General features: G+C 40.2%; 1 protein-coding gene across 1 annotated transcript; it reads right to left on the bottom strand.

The window, feature by feature from the left end:
• Window positions 1–678: 678 nt before the first annotated feature.
• LOC132890746 (tubulin beta chain) lies at window positions 679–3,612 on the bottom strand. The gene is made up of 4 exons (XM_060927924.1): window positions 3,431–3,612; window positions 2,720–2,828; window positions 2,522–2,632; window positions 679–2,319 (listed from the first exon to the last, which is right to left on the bottom strand). Exons 1-4 carry the CDS (start codon window positions 3,485–3,487, stop codon window positions 1,265–1,267), a joined length of 1,332 nt encoding a protein of 443 aa, XP_060783907.1. The 5' UTR covers window positions 3,488–3,612; the 3' UTR covers window positions 679–1,264.
• Window positions 3,613–18,200: the final 14,588 nt, after the last annotated feature.

Raw genomic sequence — 18,200 nt, 5'->3', positions numbered from 1 at the left:
ATATTACTGTTTGTCACATAAAAAAAAAAAAAAAAAAAACACTTTACACCTTTAAAGTTGTAGGCATGTTGTGTAAATCAAATGGTGCTAACTCCCCCAAAATCCAATTTTAATTCCAGCTTGTAATGTGACAAAACAGGACAAACACCAAGGGGGAATGAATACTTTTCCAAGACCCAATCTATCTTTTGTCGCACAACTATTCATGAACGTCAACCATAAATTACATACCTGTGACTCAAAACTCTGTCAATGCAGAGTCACAAATGTTTTCTGTGCATCGGCATCTTGGTGTGATGCAGTTCCATAATAAAATGCTAAGTAGTTAAAGCTCCTCATGTTTGGCTTTCTCCATAGAGCCATACTGTTTACCTTAAGCGGTAGAAAAACGGTCACAAAAATGGAGAAACGTGACCCTCAGCAAATCAAATCACATCTCCGCCTGATAGTTATTGCAAGACATAGGAAAAATACCATGCACAAAAAGAATTTGAAAACTTAAGATGACTTTGCAGTCAGCACCTTTAACCTCTTAAAATAAATTAAGAAAAGCTAAATTTACCAAACTGACCCTTGTGCCAGAACACTGCAACAGAACACTATGGGTCTGAAAAGGAAAACAAGAATTTAATTACAATATCATGGATCATCACTGCAACAAATATCCTGAGGCTGTAATTATTTACTGCAGGTTTTATTGGTATAAAAACAGACAAAGAACTTGGAAGGCACATAAATGAGGAACACAGAATCTGAGAAACTTAAATCAAGAGGGGACAAAAAAGGAAAGTTGAACATAAAAATGTGGAACATTATACACACATTGCACTGGAGTCATGTGGAACGTTGCACACAGCACATGTATATATGCTGTATATTTTGTCCTCTTTCTTTTGCCATAGCACCCCCCACCATTTGTACTATTATCAAGCATCGTATCACATCTTGCACTATTGTTACAGTTCACCCATGCCTACAGCTACCTCACTTCATTGTGTCATTTTATATAGCTCCACACCACTAGTTTACACACACCACTCATGGATGTAGGGCCACGACCAATTCTTGTTTGTTGCCATCTTTAGCCTGGTCTTTATTGCATTATATGCATTCTAAATTTTTTGTCTCTCAATTTCTTCTTTTTTATTTTTTAATATAAACTCAGTACTTGAGCTGCCACAACACCTGAATTTTGCCTCAAGGGGATCAATAAATAAATACATCTTATCTTAAAACAATGGAAAAAGTGACTGACAAAATATATTTAAGGCTCCTCTTCCTCCTCATCAAACTCTCCTTCTTCTTCAGCAGTTGCTTCCTGGTACTGTTGGTACTCAGACACCAGGTCATTCATGTTGCTCTCAGCCTCCGTGAACTCCATCTCATCCATACCCTCACCCGTGTACCAGTGCAGGAAAGCCTTGCGTCTGAACATGGCCGTGAACTGCTCGGAGATGCGCTTGAACAGCTCTTGGATAGCTGTGCTGTTCCCAATGAAGGTGGCAGCCATCTTCAGGCCACGAGGTGGGATGTCGCACACAGCTGTCTTCACGTTGTTGGGGATCCATTCAACAAAGTAGCTGCTGTTCTTGTTCTGCACATTGAGCATCTGCTCATCCACCTCCTTCATGGACATGCGGCCACGGAAAATAGCAGCCACCGTGAGGTAGCGACCGTGACGTGGATCACAAGCAGCCATCATGTTCTTGGCATCGAACATCTGCTGGGTTAATTCAGGTACAGTGAGAGCACGATATTGCTGGCTACCCCTGCTGGTCAGTGGGGCAAAACCAGGCATGAAGAAGTGCAGACGGGGGAAGGGCACCATGTTGACTGCCAGTTTGCGCAGATCAGCATTGAGCTGCCCAGGGAACCTCAGACATGTTGTAACTCCACTCATGGTGGCAGAGACCAAGTGGTTGAGGTCACCGTATGTTGGTGTTGTGAGTTTGAGGGTGCGGAAACAGATGTCGTACAGGGCTTCGTTGTCAATGCAGTACGTCTCGTCCGTGTTCTCTACCAGTTGGTGGACAGACAGTGTGGCATTGTAAGGCTCCACCACTGTATCAGAGACTTTGGGTGAGGGCACAACACTGAAGGTGTTCATAATGCGGTCAGGGTACTCTTCACGGATTTTGCTGATGAGCAGGGTGCCCATGCCTGACCCAGTACCACCACCCAGCGAGTGAGTGAGTTGGAAGCCCTGCAGGCAGTCGCAGCTCTCAGCCTCCTTACGCACCACATCCAAGACCGAGTCCACCAGCTCAGCACCTTCTGTGTAGTGGCCCTTGGCCCAGTTATTACCAGCACCACTCTGGCCTGTGGAGAAGAAGCATTGACAAGTATAGTTTTACAGCTAGCAGGAAACAGTAGGTGACTCAAAATGAGGTGCATAGCCAAAATTCATGCAAATTTTACTGCAAGACAGAGGACACTCAGATTTACTGCATCGCATCTGCATGTTAGTGAAAAAGAGGGGGGGGGGGAGGAGTGGCCCATTATAGTGTTGTGTAATAGTTACCAAAAACAAAGTTGTCAGGTCTGAAAATTTGCCCGAAAGGTCCAGACCTCACAGAGTCCATGGTACCTGGCTCCAGATCTACTAGGACAGCACGGGGGACATACTTGCCTCCTGAAAGAATCAAAATGAAAGTTTAAAAGTAAGGAAAATGCATTAAATCATTAAATAAAAAGATAGATAACCTTGAAAAGCCCTCACCTGTAGCTTCATTGTAGTAGACATTAATTCTGTCCAGCTGAAGATCACTATCACCATGGTAACTGCCAGTAGGGTCAATGCCATGCTCGTCGCTAATGACTTCCCAGAACTGAGGGCACAAAAAAAATGGGTTTAAAACAAACAAACAAACCAAAAACACACATTTATCAGTGTGGGAAATGAGGCCGGACCGGTGGACACTGACCGGCAATTTTCATATTTGTCCATGTGTATTTCTAAAGCATCGGACCGGATGGCCCATGAAAAAAAAATTGTAAAGATAAAAGATAATGGTCATTGCAAAAGTAGAAAAGACTTTCAATACGTAAAATTATGCATGAATAATTACTCAAACTTCCGGGTGGGGGGGATAAAACAAAAAGTTGATACCCAATACTTGGCGTATCAGGTCACATGACACGGTTCCACAATTATCGACATCCAGTTTAAAATAAATAAGTAAGTAAATAAATAAATGGTATTAAAAAAACACTAAAAATAAATTAAAAAAAACACTAAAAATAAATAAAAATAATAAAGAGAGATGGCCTATTTCCTTAGCAACAAAGAGGATAATGCTAACGAGTTTAAAACAAATGGGACCATTAAACAAATCGCCAAGAGCTAAACAGACTGAGGCCTTCAGAGAGTCTCGGATAGAGACCCGGAAAACCTGTGAATGCGTTCAAAAAACCCTCTTTCATTTCTTACCTTGGCACCAATTTGGTTACCGCACTGTCCAGCTTGCAAATGAACAATCTCTCTCATTCTTCACGCTGTAGAAAAAAGAAAAAAATCAACTGATGAAGAAACCTCGCCTGCGAAAAGGAAACAATAATTCGAAAAATATCACCCAAAATCGCTTCTGTAGTCACTTTATGTTATGCGCCCGCCTCCCCGACGATTTAATTGGTGGAGACTTGTCCCGCGTCATTTGACAATTTTATGACTATTGGCTAAAGTTACTTACGCTCACCTGTGATTGGCTGATAGAGTTACAACATCGTTTAAAAAAGCCTCAGAATCAGAATCAGAATCATGCTTATTGGCCAAGTATGCTGACACACAAAAGGAATTTGGTTCCGGAAGTGGGGATGCATACGTATATAATAGCTATGAATCTGAAATATAAGAGAACTGTATAGATGTAAATGCAATATACAATCTGGACAATATCGACATCACACAATATATTATTATACACACAGGACACTTTCGATGGAATAAAACCTTTTTTTTTTCGCGGTGCGGCTTTCATCAAATCCTGCGCTCTGATTGGCTGGCGAGCCGGTCCGTATCCTACGGTACGGACCTCTGGCAACTCACTCGTTCACAACAACAACAAACACAGTAGCAATTTTTACCAACATTTATCTTTTTTTTAATAAGATTTATTTTATAAATTAATGCTATTATACTGAGACATGCTGGCAAACATTTATAAGATTTTTGATAAAAATCTTATAAATGTTTGCCAGCATGTCTCAGTATAATAGCATTAATTTTACAGCATGGGTAGTGATAACGACAGTGTTCACAGCGAAAGCAAGTTTTACTACCCTGAGGAAGAAGAAATAAAAGCAAGCATTTCAGGAGAAAGCTAAAAACCTCTAACTGTTGCTAACGCCGAGCAAAAACATGGCTGAATCCTGAATGACTCAATTTTGTATAAATAGGGGACTACATAGGGGGCAAAATGTAGTTGTTTTCCTGTCATGGAAGTGCACTTGTATACCGAGGAGGAAGCCATTTGCATTACAGCCGTGAATGAGGATTCAAAATGGCGGCTCGGCTCGGTTTTCCCTTTCGGGCGCTCTCGTTTTCTGTTAGAATTTGGTAAAGAAAAAAATAAATATATTATTTACCAGCTTAAGGTCGGTCCGTATGGTGAAATACCGTGACCTCGGCCCAGAGGACCTCGGTCAGTACTTTGAAGACCTCGGTCACGGAATTTCACGATACGGACCAACCAGCTGGTAAATAACATACAGTATACTAGTGCATCTCAAAAAATTAGAGTACCATGAAAAAGTTCCTTTTTTCATATATTCTATATTCATTACATGTAAAGTGAAATATTTAAAGCCTTTTTTGTTTTAATTTTGATGATTATGGCTTATAGCTCATGAAAATCAGAAATCCAGTATCTCAAATTATTAGAATATTCCCTAAGATCAATCAAAAAAAGGATTTACAATACAGAAATGTCCAACTTCTGAAAAGTATATTCATTTATACACTCAATACTTGGTTGGGGCTCCTTTACCATGAATTACTGTATCAATGCGGTGTGGCATGGAGGTGATTAGTCTGTGGCACTGCTGAGGTGTTACTGAAGCCCAGGTTGCTTTGATAGTGGCCTTCAGCGTATCTGTATTTTTGGGTCGGGTGTTTCTCATCTTCCTCTTGACAATACCCCATAGATTCTCTATGGGGTTCAGGTCAGGCAAGTTGGCTGGCCAATCAAACACAGTAATATCATGGTCAGCAAACCATTTGGTAGTAGTTTTGGCACTGTGGGTAGGTGCTAAGTCCTGCTGGAAAAGGAAATCAGCATCTCCAAAAAGCTCATCAGCAGATGGAAGCATGAAGTGCTCTAAAATCTCCTGGTAGATGGCTGTGTTGACTTTGGACTTGATAAAATACAGTGGACCAACACCAGCAGATGACATGGCACCCCAAATCATCACAGACTGTGGAAACTTCACACTGGGCTTCAAACACCTTGGATTCTGTGTCTCTCCACTCTTCCTCCAGACTCTAGAACCGTGATTTCCAAATTAAATGCAAAATGTACTTTCATCTGAAAAGAGGACTTTGGACCACTGAGCAACAGTCCATTTCTTTCTCTCCTTACCCCAGATAAGACACTTCTGACATTGTCTCTGGCTCAGGAGTAGCTTGATATTAGGAATGCGAAAGTTGTATCCCCTTTCTTGAAGATGTCTGTTCATGATGGGTCTTGATACACTGACACCAGCCTCAGTCCACTCCTTGTGAAGCTCTCACGAGTTCTTGAATCAACTTTTCTTAACAATCCTCTCAAGACTGCGGCCATCCCTGTTGCTTGTGCACCTTTTCCAGCCACCCTTTTCAGCAATGACCTTTTGTGGCTTACCCTCCTTGTGGAGGGCATCAGTGATCATCTTCTGGACAACAGTCAAGTCAGCAGTCTTCCCCATGATTGTGGTTGTGTGTACTGAACTAGACCGAGAGATACACTGTGTTCATACTATTTTACTCAAACTCGAAATGAAATATTCTAATATTTTGAGATGTTTTTTTTATGGTTTTGTACTGTATGCCATACTGATTAAAATTAAAATAGAAAAATGCTTGAAACATTTTAGTTTATGTGTAATGAGTCTATAATATATAACATTTTCACTTTCTTAAATAACTGATGGAAAATATTGAACTTTTTCACAATATTCAAATTTTTTGAGATGCACTAGTATGTTGCAGTCCTATATGATTTTCATGAATTCACAAAACATTATGTGAAAAGGAACATTTCTCAAGCTTCCCATAAATCATGTCGAGCTCTTGAGAGGGTCATATAGATGTTTTTTGAGATGCACTAGTATGTATTCTGTTCCCTTTGAGTGGATTTCATTCATTTGGTTTGATAGCATGCAATATTGTTAGCATATTGCTTATCCTATGTGTATTACGTCACTCTACTCAATTTAGAATGAGTGTTGAATATGGTTTACAATAGCTGATGCAAATATTCCATGGGAAAATTTTCTGCTGCGCATGCGTTGTTTGCCAAGAAAGAAAAAAACATGTTGAACACCCGAAAGACCCCTTCGCAGTAAATGTCATTCATACGTAAGCGGAAATTGCGCGCGCAGCCTGGACTCAAAAAAGACTCAGCGATGCCTAGTTGTTGTGTTGTCGGGTGTCAGAATCGTAGCAGTGATGGGGTTAAAATGTACAGAATTCCAGCAAGATCTTACCCATTCCAAAAAAATCGCCGACGTCTATGACTACAAGCCATCAAACGTGTAGACTGGGATGAAAGCACTATCAAAAATGCGCGGGTTTGCAGCGTCCACTTCATCACAGGTAAGATCAGGCTATTTATTAAATCTTTCTTTTTTATTCTTTCTAGTCTTCATTTATTGATGTAGCAAAATACTTTGGTAACGTTTGTCTGATTAGCTGGGTCATAGTTACACAATGTAATGAATATTGTTAGCATGTTAACTTAGCTTTGCATGCAGTTTTGTTTGTAGGAGAGGTCTCGCTTGACTCAAGCAGTCCAGATTTTGTGCCGTCATTATTTGTGTATGCTGAAAATCACAATTTTAAAGCAAGGATGGAAAGGTAAAATTGTGTGCCCTCACTCTAAATGCCAACTTACGTTGACTGCTCTAACCTAGCTCCCGGCCCGTTCAGTTTCATTTCTGCTCTCTGCCTCTCGCTTTTTACGCAGCTCTGATTTCTCTTAGCTGCACTCTTTACACTATCATTCCTTTCATGCCATTACCTCCTGCAAATTGCTGTTTAGTGTTGGTATTTGCTGTTGTAGCTAAAGCCACATTGCCATCACATCACTGGCATAATTTGATTAAAACAAAATGAATATGAATGTCCCATTGTTAATCAAGTTGTACATGCCCGCACATAACATAATCATATGCGTCTAAAGACTTGTAGGCACGAAGTTTTTCGTGGGTGTACACTGAAGTCTTGTCAATAAAGTACGAGTATATATCTGGCCATTGTATACCAGGGAACTTACTAACATGGTCCGTCCACTCTTTAATTAAATACGGATCCGGTAGGCGATGTCCACTTGTTAGAGTTAACTTATTTATGTAGCATTCTCGATCTTGTAACGACAATTGTTTTGCATAATCTGACAGCTCATAATGCCGGTCTATGGGCAGCGCCATTGTTTCTGAGTCCAGGCTGCGCGTGCATCCTGGGCCCTGTACTACGAACGGAGGTCAACCTACCCAGAAGTAACCCAGGGTTCCCCCGCTAAACCGGGGTTGACAAAACCTGGTTATCTTGTTTGGGGTTAAACGGTACTACGACGCCAGTTATGAAGTTGATTTGTTGAACCTGGTTTAACTTAATCAGGGTTAATGCGCGTTCACATTAAAGGGGAGGTTATCAGCGCAAATCACCACTGTTCACAATGGCACGGTTGCCGTACTTCACGGAGGAAGAATGCGCTGTCATAATGCAAAGCTACGAGGAGTTCAAAACAACATTAAGAGCAAAATCTAACACAGCAGCTGCCAGTAAGGAGCGGCAAGCATGTTGGCAACGAATTGCCGATCGGGTAAATGCGCAAGTACATTCTCCCTTCTATATGTTCCAGAACAGAAGTATAGGATGAGAGAAAGCTTCATGATCAATCACAAGTCACAGAAAATGGTCCTTCGACGTGGCCCGTCATATATAGCTTGTTTAATGTCCGAAAAATCCTGAATAAAATTTGGTATGGTAAATTCATGGAGTAGCCTACTTAAGCTGATATGTGCACAGAGTCACATGAATTAGGATGACTGACTGTTCAGTCCCTTTGACTAAGTTGGTGTATGTCCTGTGAACATTTCAGAGGCAACAGCAGTGCCAAACGCACCTGGCAACAGGTGAAAATGAAATATAAAAGCATCATTCATAATGGTGTGTGTGTGCGCGTGCAAGCAAGCATTCATTTGCCTTTTATTTATTCAAGTTTTATCTGTTTGCCTAATAGTTCAACTTGTTTTGTATATAGTTTATAATGTTGTTGTGTGATATTAATGATAATATTGTGGGGAAACTACTTTGCACGGACGTTCATTTAATTTATTCTATCGTCATTTTGTTTGTTCTATTTTTGTGTATTTTATTTATTTATCTGTTTGTCTAGTTGTATGTATTTTTCTAATAATAATATATTTTTTGCATTAATAGTTTGTTTTTTCCTATTAAAATAATCTTGTGTTCTTGTTATAACTTTATCTATTTATCTGACTGTTTAGTTGTATCTATTTTTGTTACAATTTCAATATTTTTAATATAGAAAGGTTTTTTTTTCTATTAAAATGTTCTTGTGTGATAACTAGTTATTGTGTTATATTTATTGTAGTTGTATCTATTTTGTATCTCAGACTTAAATATTTTTGTAAAACAAGTGTTTTTTTTATAAAATATTCTTGCGTTCTTGGTAACTATGTTCTTGAGTGGGTTCTTTTTTTTTTTTTTTACAGAAAAGCCGTTCTGCATGGACATTCATTGAGCCCTCATTGTTTTTTAATGGTTATTTATGAGCGTTTAGGGGTTACAATAATGTAAGTCCAGGTTGCTTTATATAAAAGGTATGTCCAGAAATATTGATGTCACTGTCTAAGCAGAGGGATCTGGCTTCTTTAGACGCTGTCTTCTTAAAACTGAATAAATATTTAAAAAGAGCCAAATGAGCCAGTCTTTTGAATGGCTCTTTTCAAAGAACGGATCACAAAGATGCGGATCCCATCAAAGAGCCATAAATCCCATCTCTAATCTGCGCTCCGATATCGCACGGGTCATCCAGGTACGCTGGCATTGTCTCTAGAGGAAATGTCGGTGGAGAGGTGGTGTTTAAAAAGGGTGTGGTTAATCGGAAACCTCGGGTTAACCAAGAACATAACCTGAGACGAGCAGGTTTGAGATGCAGCGTAAATTGCCATGGCAGCATACCTCGGTTTGAACACAGCCAACTTTCGTAGTATGGGTTAATCGGGAAGTTACGCTGCACGTGATCAAGTTACTCTCGAAGTTACCCTGGTAAGCCAGAAAACCCGCTTCATAGTACAGGGCCCTGGCAACGGTCGGTTTGTTTACAAACATGCAAAGGGGTCTTAACAAACGTTGCCAGGCAAAACAAACCTCACCCGGTAGCACTTATGATGAATATGAAGGAAGATATCTCGAAAAAACAATTTTGACCTTTTTGTTGACCTTGATTTTGACCTTGGCCCTGTACTACGAACGGAGGTCAACCTACCCAGAAGTAACCCAGGGTTCCCCCGCTAAACCGGGGTTGACAAAACCTGGTTATCTTGTTTGGGATTAAACGGTACTACGACGCCAGTTATGAAGTTGATTTGTTGAACCTGTGTTAACCTAATCAGGGTTAATGCGCGTTCACGTTAAAGGGGAGGTTATCGGCGCAAATCACCACTGTTCACAATGGCACGGTCGCCGTACCTCACGGAGGAAGAATGCGCTGTCATAATGCAAAGCTACGAGGAGTTCAAAACAACATTAAGAGCAAAATCTAACAGAGCGGCTGCCAATAAGGAGCGGCAAGCATGTTGGCAACGAATTGCTGATCGGGTAAATGCGTGTACATTCTCCCTTCTATATGTTCCAGAACAGAAGTATAGGATGAGAGAAAGCTTCATGATCAATCACAAGTCACAGAAAATGGTCCTTCGACGTGGCCCGTCATATATAGCTTGTTTATTGTCCGAAAAATCCTGAATAAAATTTGGTATGGTAAATTCATGGAGTAGCCTACTTAAGCTGATATGTGCACAGAGTCACATGAATTAGGATGACTGACTGTTCAGTCCCTTTCAGGGGCGTGTTTAGCCTATTTTTGGGGGTGCTCAAGCACCCCCAAAAACGAACTGAGCACCCCCTAGCTCAGCATCCTCAAAAACACTGCTTTTGGAAGTAATTTTCAGAAATAAGTGCCCTCGCGCACTGCGCAATGAATGTGTGCCCGGCAGCGCGGGCGTGTGTGTTCTTGAATTCACCTGTTACGTGATAGTTCTATGAGCAGTAAAATACCTCCCCCCCCCTTGCGTCCCCTCTGATTGGGTTGCCTGTCCGCGCGAGTGCTTGCTACGACATGGTGTTTTTTTAAACTGGATTCCACGCCGATGAGGAACTCAAAGTAGCACCTGAGTATTACTGACATAGCGAGATGTGAAAGTACGGACTGGAGTTACAATTGTTAAACACAACACAATAATATGCATAATGCAATATTGATGTTCCCTGGTCTATGAACAGAATGATAAAAACGACATTTATCATCCATATCGAGATACTTTTGTGCAGAGCTGTACAAGTGCTACGGTGCTAGACCACCGTGTGTTAGTCAATTTTATTTAATGTAACATAGTGTTTACTAATGTAAACTAATGTAAAATCATAATAATACACACTTATTACACAATACACAATAACACATTAATTAACAATTACCACTGTTCAAAATGAATAGCTCCAACATTACAAATGCAGTAGTAGGTCTTATTTAGTTAAAAATATAACGTAAATATTTGTGTTAGTGGTTGTAAATGTGTAGATATCATAGTTTATTGGGTCAGCTTCTGTTAAAACATTGCATAAGTCTAGTCTTGTCTAGTCTAGTCTTCTTGTCTAGTTAAGTCTAGTCTAAATGCGGAATAAATGTGGAAACACTGTCGTTCAAGTCAGGTGCCTCTGTCAGCTCTGGGGGCTAAGCACCCCCAAAGATCAGATGCTAGAATCGCCCCTGGTCCCTTTGACTAAGTTGGTGTATGTCCTTTGAACATTTCAGAGGCAACAGCAGTGCCAAACGCACCTGGCAACAGGTGAAAATGAAATATAAAAACATCATTCATAATGGTGTGTGTGTGCGCGTGCAAGCAAGCATTCATTTGCCTTTTATTTATTCAAGTTTTATCTGTTTGCCTAATAGTTCAAATTGTTTTGTATATAGTTTATAATGTTGTTGTGTGATATTAATGATAATATTGTGGGAAAACTACTTTGCACGGACGTTCATTTAATTTATTCTATCGTCATTTTGTTTGTTTTATTTTTGTGTATTTCATTTATTTATCTGTTTGTCTAGTTGTATCTATTTTTCTAATAATATATTTTTTGCATTAATAGTTTGTTTTTTTCCTATTAAAATAATCTTGTGTTCTTGTTATAACTTTATCTATTTATCTGACTGTTTATAGTTGTATCTATTTTTGTTACAATTTCAATATTTTTAATATAGAAAGTTTGTTTTTTTCTATTAAAATGTTCTTGTGTGATAACTAGTTCTTGTGTTATATTTATTGTAGTTTTATCTATTTTGTATCTCAGACTTAAATATTTTTGTAAAACAAGTGTTTTTCTATAAAATATTCTTGCGTTCTTGATAACTATGTTCTTGAGTGGGTTCTTTTTTTTTTACAGAAAAGCCGTTCTGCATGGACATTCATTGAAGCCCTCATTGTTTTTTAATGGTTATTTATGAGCGTTTAGGGGTTACAGTAATGTAAGTCTAGGTTGCTTTATATAAAAGGTATGTCCAGAAATATTGATGTCACTGTCTAAGCAGAGGGATCTGGCTTCTTTAGACGCTGTCTTCTTTAAACTGAATAAATATTTAAAAAGAGCCAAATGAGCCAGTCTTTTGAACGGCTCTTTTCAAAGAACGGATCACAAAGATGCGGATCCCATCAAAGAGCCATAAATCCCATCTCTAATCTGCGCTCCGATATCGCACGGGTCATCCAGGTACGCTGGCATTGTCTCTAGAGGAAATGTCGGTGGAGAGGTGGTGTTTAAAAAGGGTGTGGTTAATCGGAAACCTCGGGTTAACCAAGAACATAACCTGAGACGAGCAGGTTTGAGATGCAGCGTAAATTGCCATGGCAGCATACCTCGGTTTGAACATAGCCAACTTTCGTAGTGTGGGTTAATCGGGAAGTTACGCTGCACGTGATCAAGTTACTCTCGAAGTTACCCTGGTAAGCCAGAAAACCCGCTTCGTAGTACAGGGCCTTGGGCCCTGTACTACGAACGGAGGTTAACCTACCCAGAAGTAACCCAGGGTTCCCCCGCTAAACCGGGGTTGACAAAACCTGGTTATCTTGTTTGGGATTAAACGGTACTACGACGCCAGTTATGAAGTTGATTTGTTGAACCTGTGTTAACCTAATCAGGGTTAATGCGCGTTCACGTTAAAGGGGAGGTTATCAGCGCAAATCACCACTGTTCACAATGGCACGGTCGCCGTACCTCACGGAGGACGAATGCGCTGTCATAATGCAAAGCTACGAGGAGTTCAAAACAACATTAAGAGCAAAATCTAACACAGCGGCTGCCAATAAGGAGCGGCAAGCGTATTGGCAACGAATTGCCGATCGGGTAAATGCGTGTACATTCTCCCTTCTATATGTTCCAGAACAGAAGTATAGGATGAGAGAAAGCTTCATGATCAATCACAAGTCACAGAAAATGGTCCTTCGACGTGGCCCCAGTCATATAGCTTGTTTAATGTCCGAAAAATCCTGAATAAAATTTGGTATGGTAAATTCATGGAGTAGCCTACTTAAGCTGATATGTGCACATGAGTCACATGAATTAGGATGACTGACTGTTCAGTCCCTTTGACTAAGTTGGTGTATGTCCTGTGAACATTTCAGAGGCAACAGCAGTGCCAAACGCACCTGGCAACAGGTGAAAATGAAATATAAAAACATCATTCATAATGGTAAGTGTGTGTGCGCGTGCAAGCAAGCATTCAATTGCCTTTTATTTATTCAAGTTTTATCTGTTTGCCTAATAGTTCAAATTGTTTTGTATATAGTTTATAATGTTGTTGTGTGATATTAATGATAATATCGTGGGAAAACTACTTTGCACGGACGTTCATTTAATTTATTCTATCGTCATTTTGTTTGTTCTATTTTTGTGTATTTTATTTATTTATCTGTTTGTCTAGTTGTATCTATTTTTCTAATAATATATTTTTTGCATTAATAGTTTGTTTTTTCCTATTAAAATAATCTTGTGTTCTTGTTATAACTATCTATTTATCTGACTATTTAGTTGTATCTATTTTTGTTACAATTTCAATATTTCTATATTAAAAAAGTTTGTTTTTTTCTATTGAAATGTTCTTGTGTGATAACTAGTTCTTGTGTTATATTTATTGTCTCATCTCATCTCATTATCTCTAGCCGCTTTATCCTGTTCTACAGGGTCGCAGGCAAGCCGGAGCCTATCCCAGCTGACTACGGGCGAAAGGCGGGGTACACCCTGGACAAGTCGCCAGGTCATCACAGGGCTGACACATAGACACAGACAACCATTCACACTCACATTCACACCTACGGTCAATTTAGAGTCACCAGTTAACCTAACCTGCATGTCTTTGGACTGTGGGGGAAACCGGAGCACCCGGAGGAAACCCACGCGGACACGGGGAGAACATGCAAACTCCACACAGAAAGGCCCTCGCCGGCCCCGGGGCTCGAACCCAGGACCTTCCTGCTGTGAGGCGACAGCGCTAACCACTACACCACCGTGCCGCCCCTATATTTATTGTAGTTGTATCTATTTTGTATCTCAGACTTAAATATTTTTGTAAAACAAGTGTTTTTCTATAAAATATTCTTGATAACTATGTTCTTGAGTGGGTTCTTTTTTTTTTTTTACAGAAAAGCCGTTCTGCATGGACATTCATTGAAGCCCTCATTGTTTTTTAATGGTTATTTATGAGCGTTTAGGGGTTACAATAATGTAAGTCTAGGTTGCTCTATATAAAAGGTATGTCCAGAAATATTGATGTCACTGTCTAAGCAGAGGGATCTGGCTTCTTTAGACGCTGTCTTCTTAAAACTGAATAAATATTTAAAAAGAGCCAAATGAGCCAGTCTTTTGAATGGCTCTTTTCAAAGAACGGATCACAAAGATGCGGATCCCATCAAAGAGCCATAAATCCCATCTCTAATCTGCGCTCCGATATCGCATGGGTCATCCAGGTACGCTGGCATTGTCTCTAGAGGAAATGTCGGTGGAGAGGTGGTGTTTAAAAAGGGTGTGGTTAATCGGAAACCTCGGGTTAACCAAGAACATAACCTGAGACGAGCAGGTTTGAGATGCAGCGTAAATTGCCATGGCAGCATACCTCGGTTTGAACATAGCCAACTTTCGTAGTATGGGTTAATCGGGAAGTTACGCTGCACGTGATCAAGTTACTCTCGAAGTTACCCTGGTAAGCCAGAAAACCCGCTTCATAGTACAGGGCCCTGGAGTCTGAGCTCAGACCTTTTTTTTTTTTTTTAATAGTACCTTTTTAGTCATCGTGACCTTGATTTTGGCCGGATGACCCCTAAAATTTTGGAGGTTATATTTGAGACCAATGCCCAGCTATCCTGAAAGTTTCATGAAGATTGGTCCAGCCGTTTTCCCATAACATTCATTCATTCATTCATTCATTCATTCATTATCTGTAGCCGCTTTATCCTTCTACAGGGTCGCAGGCAAGCTGGAGCCTATCCCAGCTGACTACGGGCGAAAGGCGGGGTACACCCTGGACAAGTCGCCAGGTCATCACAGGGCTGACACATAGACACAGACAACCATTCACACTCACATTCACACCTACGGTCAATTTAGAGTCACCAGTTAACCTAACCTGCATGTCTTTGGACTGTGGGGGAAACCGGAGCACCCGGAGGAAACCCACGCAGACACGGGGAGAACATGCAAACTCCGCACAGAAAGGCCCTCGCCGGCCCCGGGGCTCGAACCCAGGACCTTCTTGCTGTGAGGCGACAGCGCTAACCACTACCCCACCGTGCCGCCCTCCCATAACATCGTTTACAATAAAACAAAGAAACAAACAAACCCGACTGAAAACAATACCTCGCCCTCTGGTGAACATACCAAAGGACATCAAAAAGCTGGAAAAGAGAGTATGTATGTCAGTGGAACTGTTAACATGCTAACATGCTATGGCTCACATGGTAACTGCTAGCATGCTAATATGCTAACAGCTAACATGTTATGGCTAACTGCTAGCATGTTAACAGCTAGCATGCTAATATGCTAATGGATGACATGTTAACTGCTAGCATGCTAACACACTAAGGCTAATATGCTAACTGCAAGCATGCTAATATGCAAAAAGCTAACATGCTAACAGATAGCATTCTAACATGCTTATGGATAACATGGTGTGTGTGGTATTCCTAATAAAGTGGCCATTGAGGTGGGGTTTACATTAGACCATATCAGCGGATCATCAGATTAACGTTTTTAAATACTTTTAAAATATTTTTCATTCTCATCCCTGTGTATGTATAATAATAATATTCATATTGGCTGGCTTTTTTTTGTAGTATATCAGATATTCAGCTAGCATGATACTGAATGAGTCAATGATGAGATGAGATGAGATGAGATGGGGGCAAAACAAAAAAGGTAATAATATGTAGAGATTTTTAAAAATCTGTGGGATATGAACTGGTACATGAAATGAAATGAACTGGTAACAGTGAATTGGGACTCAGTAGCCATTTTGAACACAAGTTGCATACTGCCATCAAAAATGTTAAATTTCCAGTATATGACAAGAAACAGTGGTAAGTACTGAAAAAAAAATATTTTGCACTGTCCATCAATATTAATCTTCAAAATCACTGTCACTTTCATATCCATCACTTTCACTTCCAGGCACAAATGATAAATCTGGATCTGAATTATTATCACTGTCTATGGAGTCAGATGCAACCTGGGCAATGTCAGTGGGCTCTTGCAGCAAGATGTCTCCTTCATACCACAGAGGATGCCGGCTTCCATCATGTTCCTCTCAACCATGACTTTGGCTTGCAAGGAATAACAGGTTCAGGAATGTGTGTTCTTTTCCAGATTCCAACTTGCAGGTTCACCCTCCTAATGTGTTGGATTAGGGACTTCTTGCACAGTGGGAGATTTAGCATAATCAACATTACCAGAAGGACAGAGGTGATTTTGCTTGTTGCGTACCTCATTTATCCAAATGAGGCATAGGTCATCCACCTTGGACACCTTAGATGCTCTGCCATACACAGAACATGTGTAGCTTTACAGTTCTTCAAGAAGTGTATCTAGTATGTTCCAGGTGTCACCTAACTTTTCAAGTGCTGGGATGTATTTCTCTCATCACAGTAATGTGTTTATGGGCTTCAGTTTGCCAATTCCCTAGAAGGCACTGGTGCTGTCACAGCCACTGAATGCATGAAGGCACATCAGAGCTGTACATTTTTCCTGGCCAAATTCTTCTGCTATCTTGCTGACATCAATCATTCTCTGCTTGTTTCCTGTGCCAGTGTCAAACAATATGGTGATGTCATTGATGGATGCAGCATAATGCAGCAAGATGAAGGAGACGTCCGAATCTGGACTTTTCACTTGAACAAAATGGTACAGCTTGCTCTTGGCGTAATTTACATAGAGTATGTCTTGTGTGTCCATTTCTTCTTGTTAAGATCTCTATGTCCTGTATGACTGTTTTCTGACCATCTTCAGATGTTAGCAGGTAAGCTTTGCCTTCAGACATGAAGATCACTTGTCTTCTTTGTAGCCTCGATGTAGGGCTGTGCGATATGGGAAAAAATTAATATCCCGATACATTTTCTCCATTTCACGATATACGATATATATCTCGATATATTTAAATCTCTAAAGGACCCCATGAAATCTAACTTTTACTCTTTACTGTTTTCACTACAATCCCTGCAGATTAAATAACATTCTTGGTTAACTTTACAGGTGGTTTTCAACAACACATTTTAAATTTTCATGTTGGTGATTAATCACAATTGAGTTGAAATAAGACCTATTTTTATTCAACAAAGATGTCGCACAAACTGCAAAAACAATCTTGAAAATTGCAACAAAGGGGCAATACAATACAGAGCTGCTCAGAGCTCAAATCAATAAAGTGCAAGCTCAACACTGAGAAAGACATTTAGCCTAAATAAGAAAAGTGCTCTTTCATTAAATTATTTAAAAAAATAGATCTCCAAGCTATTAACCTGACTACTGAGAACCACTGGAATATTCACAATAGAGAGAGAGATTGAGGGAGAGAAGAGAGAAATCTGCAAAACATCATTTTTCTCTTTGCACACTTTTGAACTGAATGTTTTCTGGCTCTGCCTCTCAGATGTGTAGAATTCCGGTATTGCCTTCTCTGCAAAATGTCTGCAACCAGGCAACTCATATTTGGGATCGAGTGTGTTTAGTAATTTTTGGAAGCCTGGTTTTTCCACTATACTAACTGGGATCATGTCTTCGGCAATGAAGTTAGTGCTTGCATCCGTTATAGCTCTCCATCTCTGACTCGTTTTCTCATATGGGGTGGCTTTGGAGAATGAGGCCGCTATGGTCATTTGTTTAGCTCGTGGGGGGTTTTAGCTCGTGGGCAAGTAGTTTGGAGTTTAAGAGACTCTTCATACTGTACCGGGTGAGTTTCAGGTGATGGAACATATTTGTAGTGCTGCTGCCTTTCGTGATGGCAGTTTTTTTTTTTTTGCACACTTTACAAACTGGCATTTGCTGTTCCACGTCCTCCTCGCGATATCCAAAAAATGCCAGTTGACTGACCCCTTACTAGTTCTTTTAGGAAGTAATTTGTCGCTGAAATGGCCAGAGCTTACACGGTAGCCTATGCAACACCAGCGATTGCATGAACTGAGTCAGCGCTGTAAACTGGAACCAGGAAATCTTC

This window comes from Neoarius graeffei, chromosome 8, assembly GCF_027579695.1.
Source record: "Neoarius graeffei isolate fNeoGra1 chromosome 8, fNeoGra1.pri, whole genome shotgun sequence".
In the NCBI taxonomy this organism is placed as follows: Eukaryota; Metazoa; Chordata; class Actinopteri; order Siluriformes; family Ariidae; genus Neoarius; species Neoarius graeffei.
This window is presented reverse-complemented; position numbering and strand designations above follow the sequence as displayed.

What these genes read in the sequence shown, in the direction of transcription:
- LOC132890746 (XM_060927924.1), bottom strand. Translation starts at nt 3,487, where the DNA reads ATGAGAGAGATTGTTCATTTGCAAGCTGGACAGTGCGGTAACCAAATT. An exon ending in GTAACCAAATTGGTGCCAAG is followed by an intron (nt 2,829 to 3,430) that starts GTAAGAAATGAA and finishes TTGTGCCCTCAG; the next exon opens with TTCTGGGAAGTCATTAGCGA. An exon ending in ACCTGACAACTTTGTTTTTG is followed by an intron (nt 2,320 to 2,521) that starts GTAACTATTACA and finishes TCTTCTCCACAG; the next exon opens with GCCAGAGTGGTGCTGGTAAT.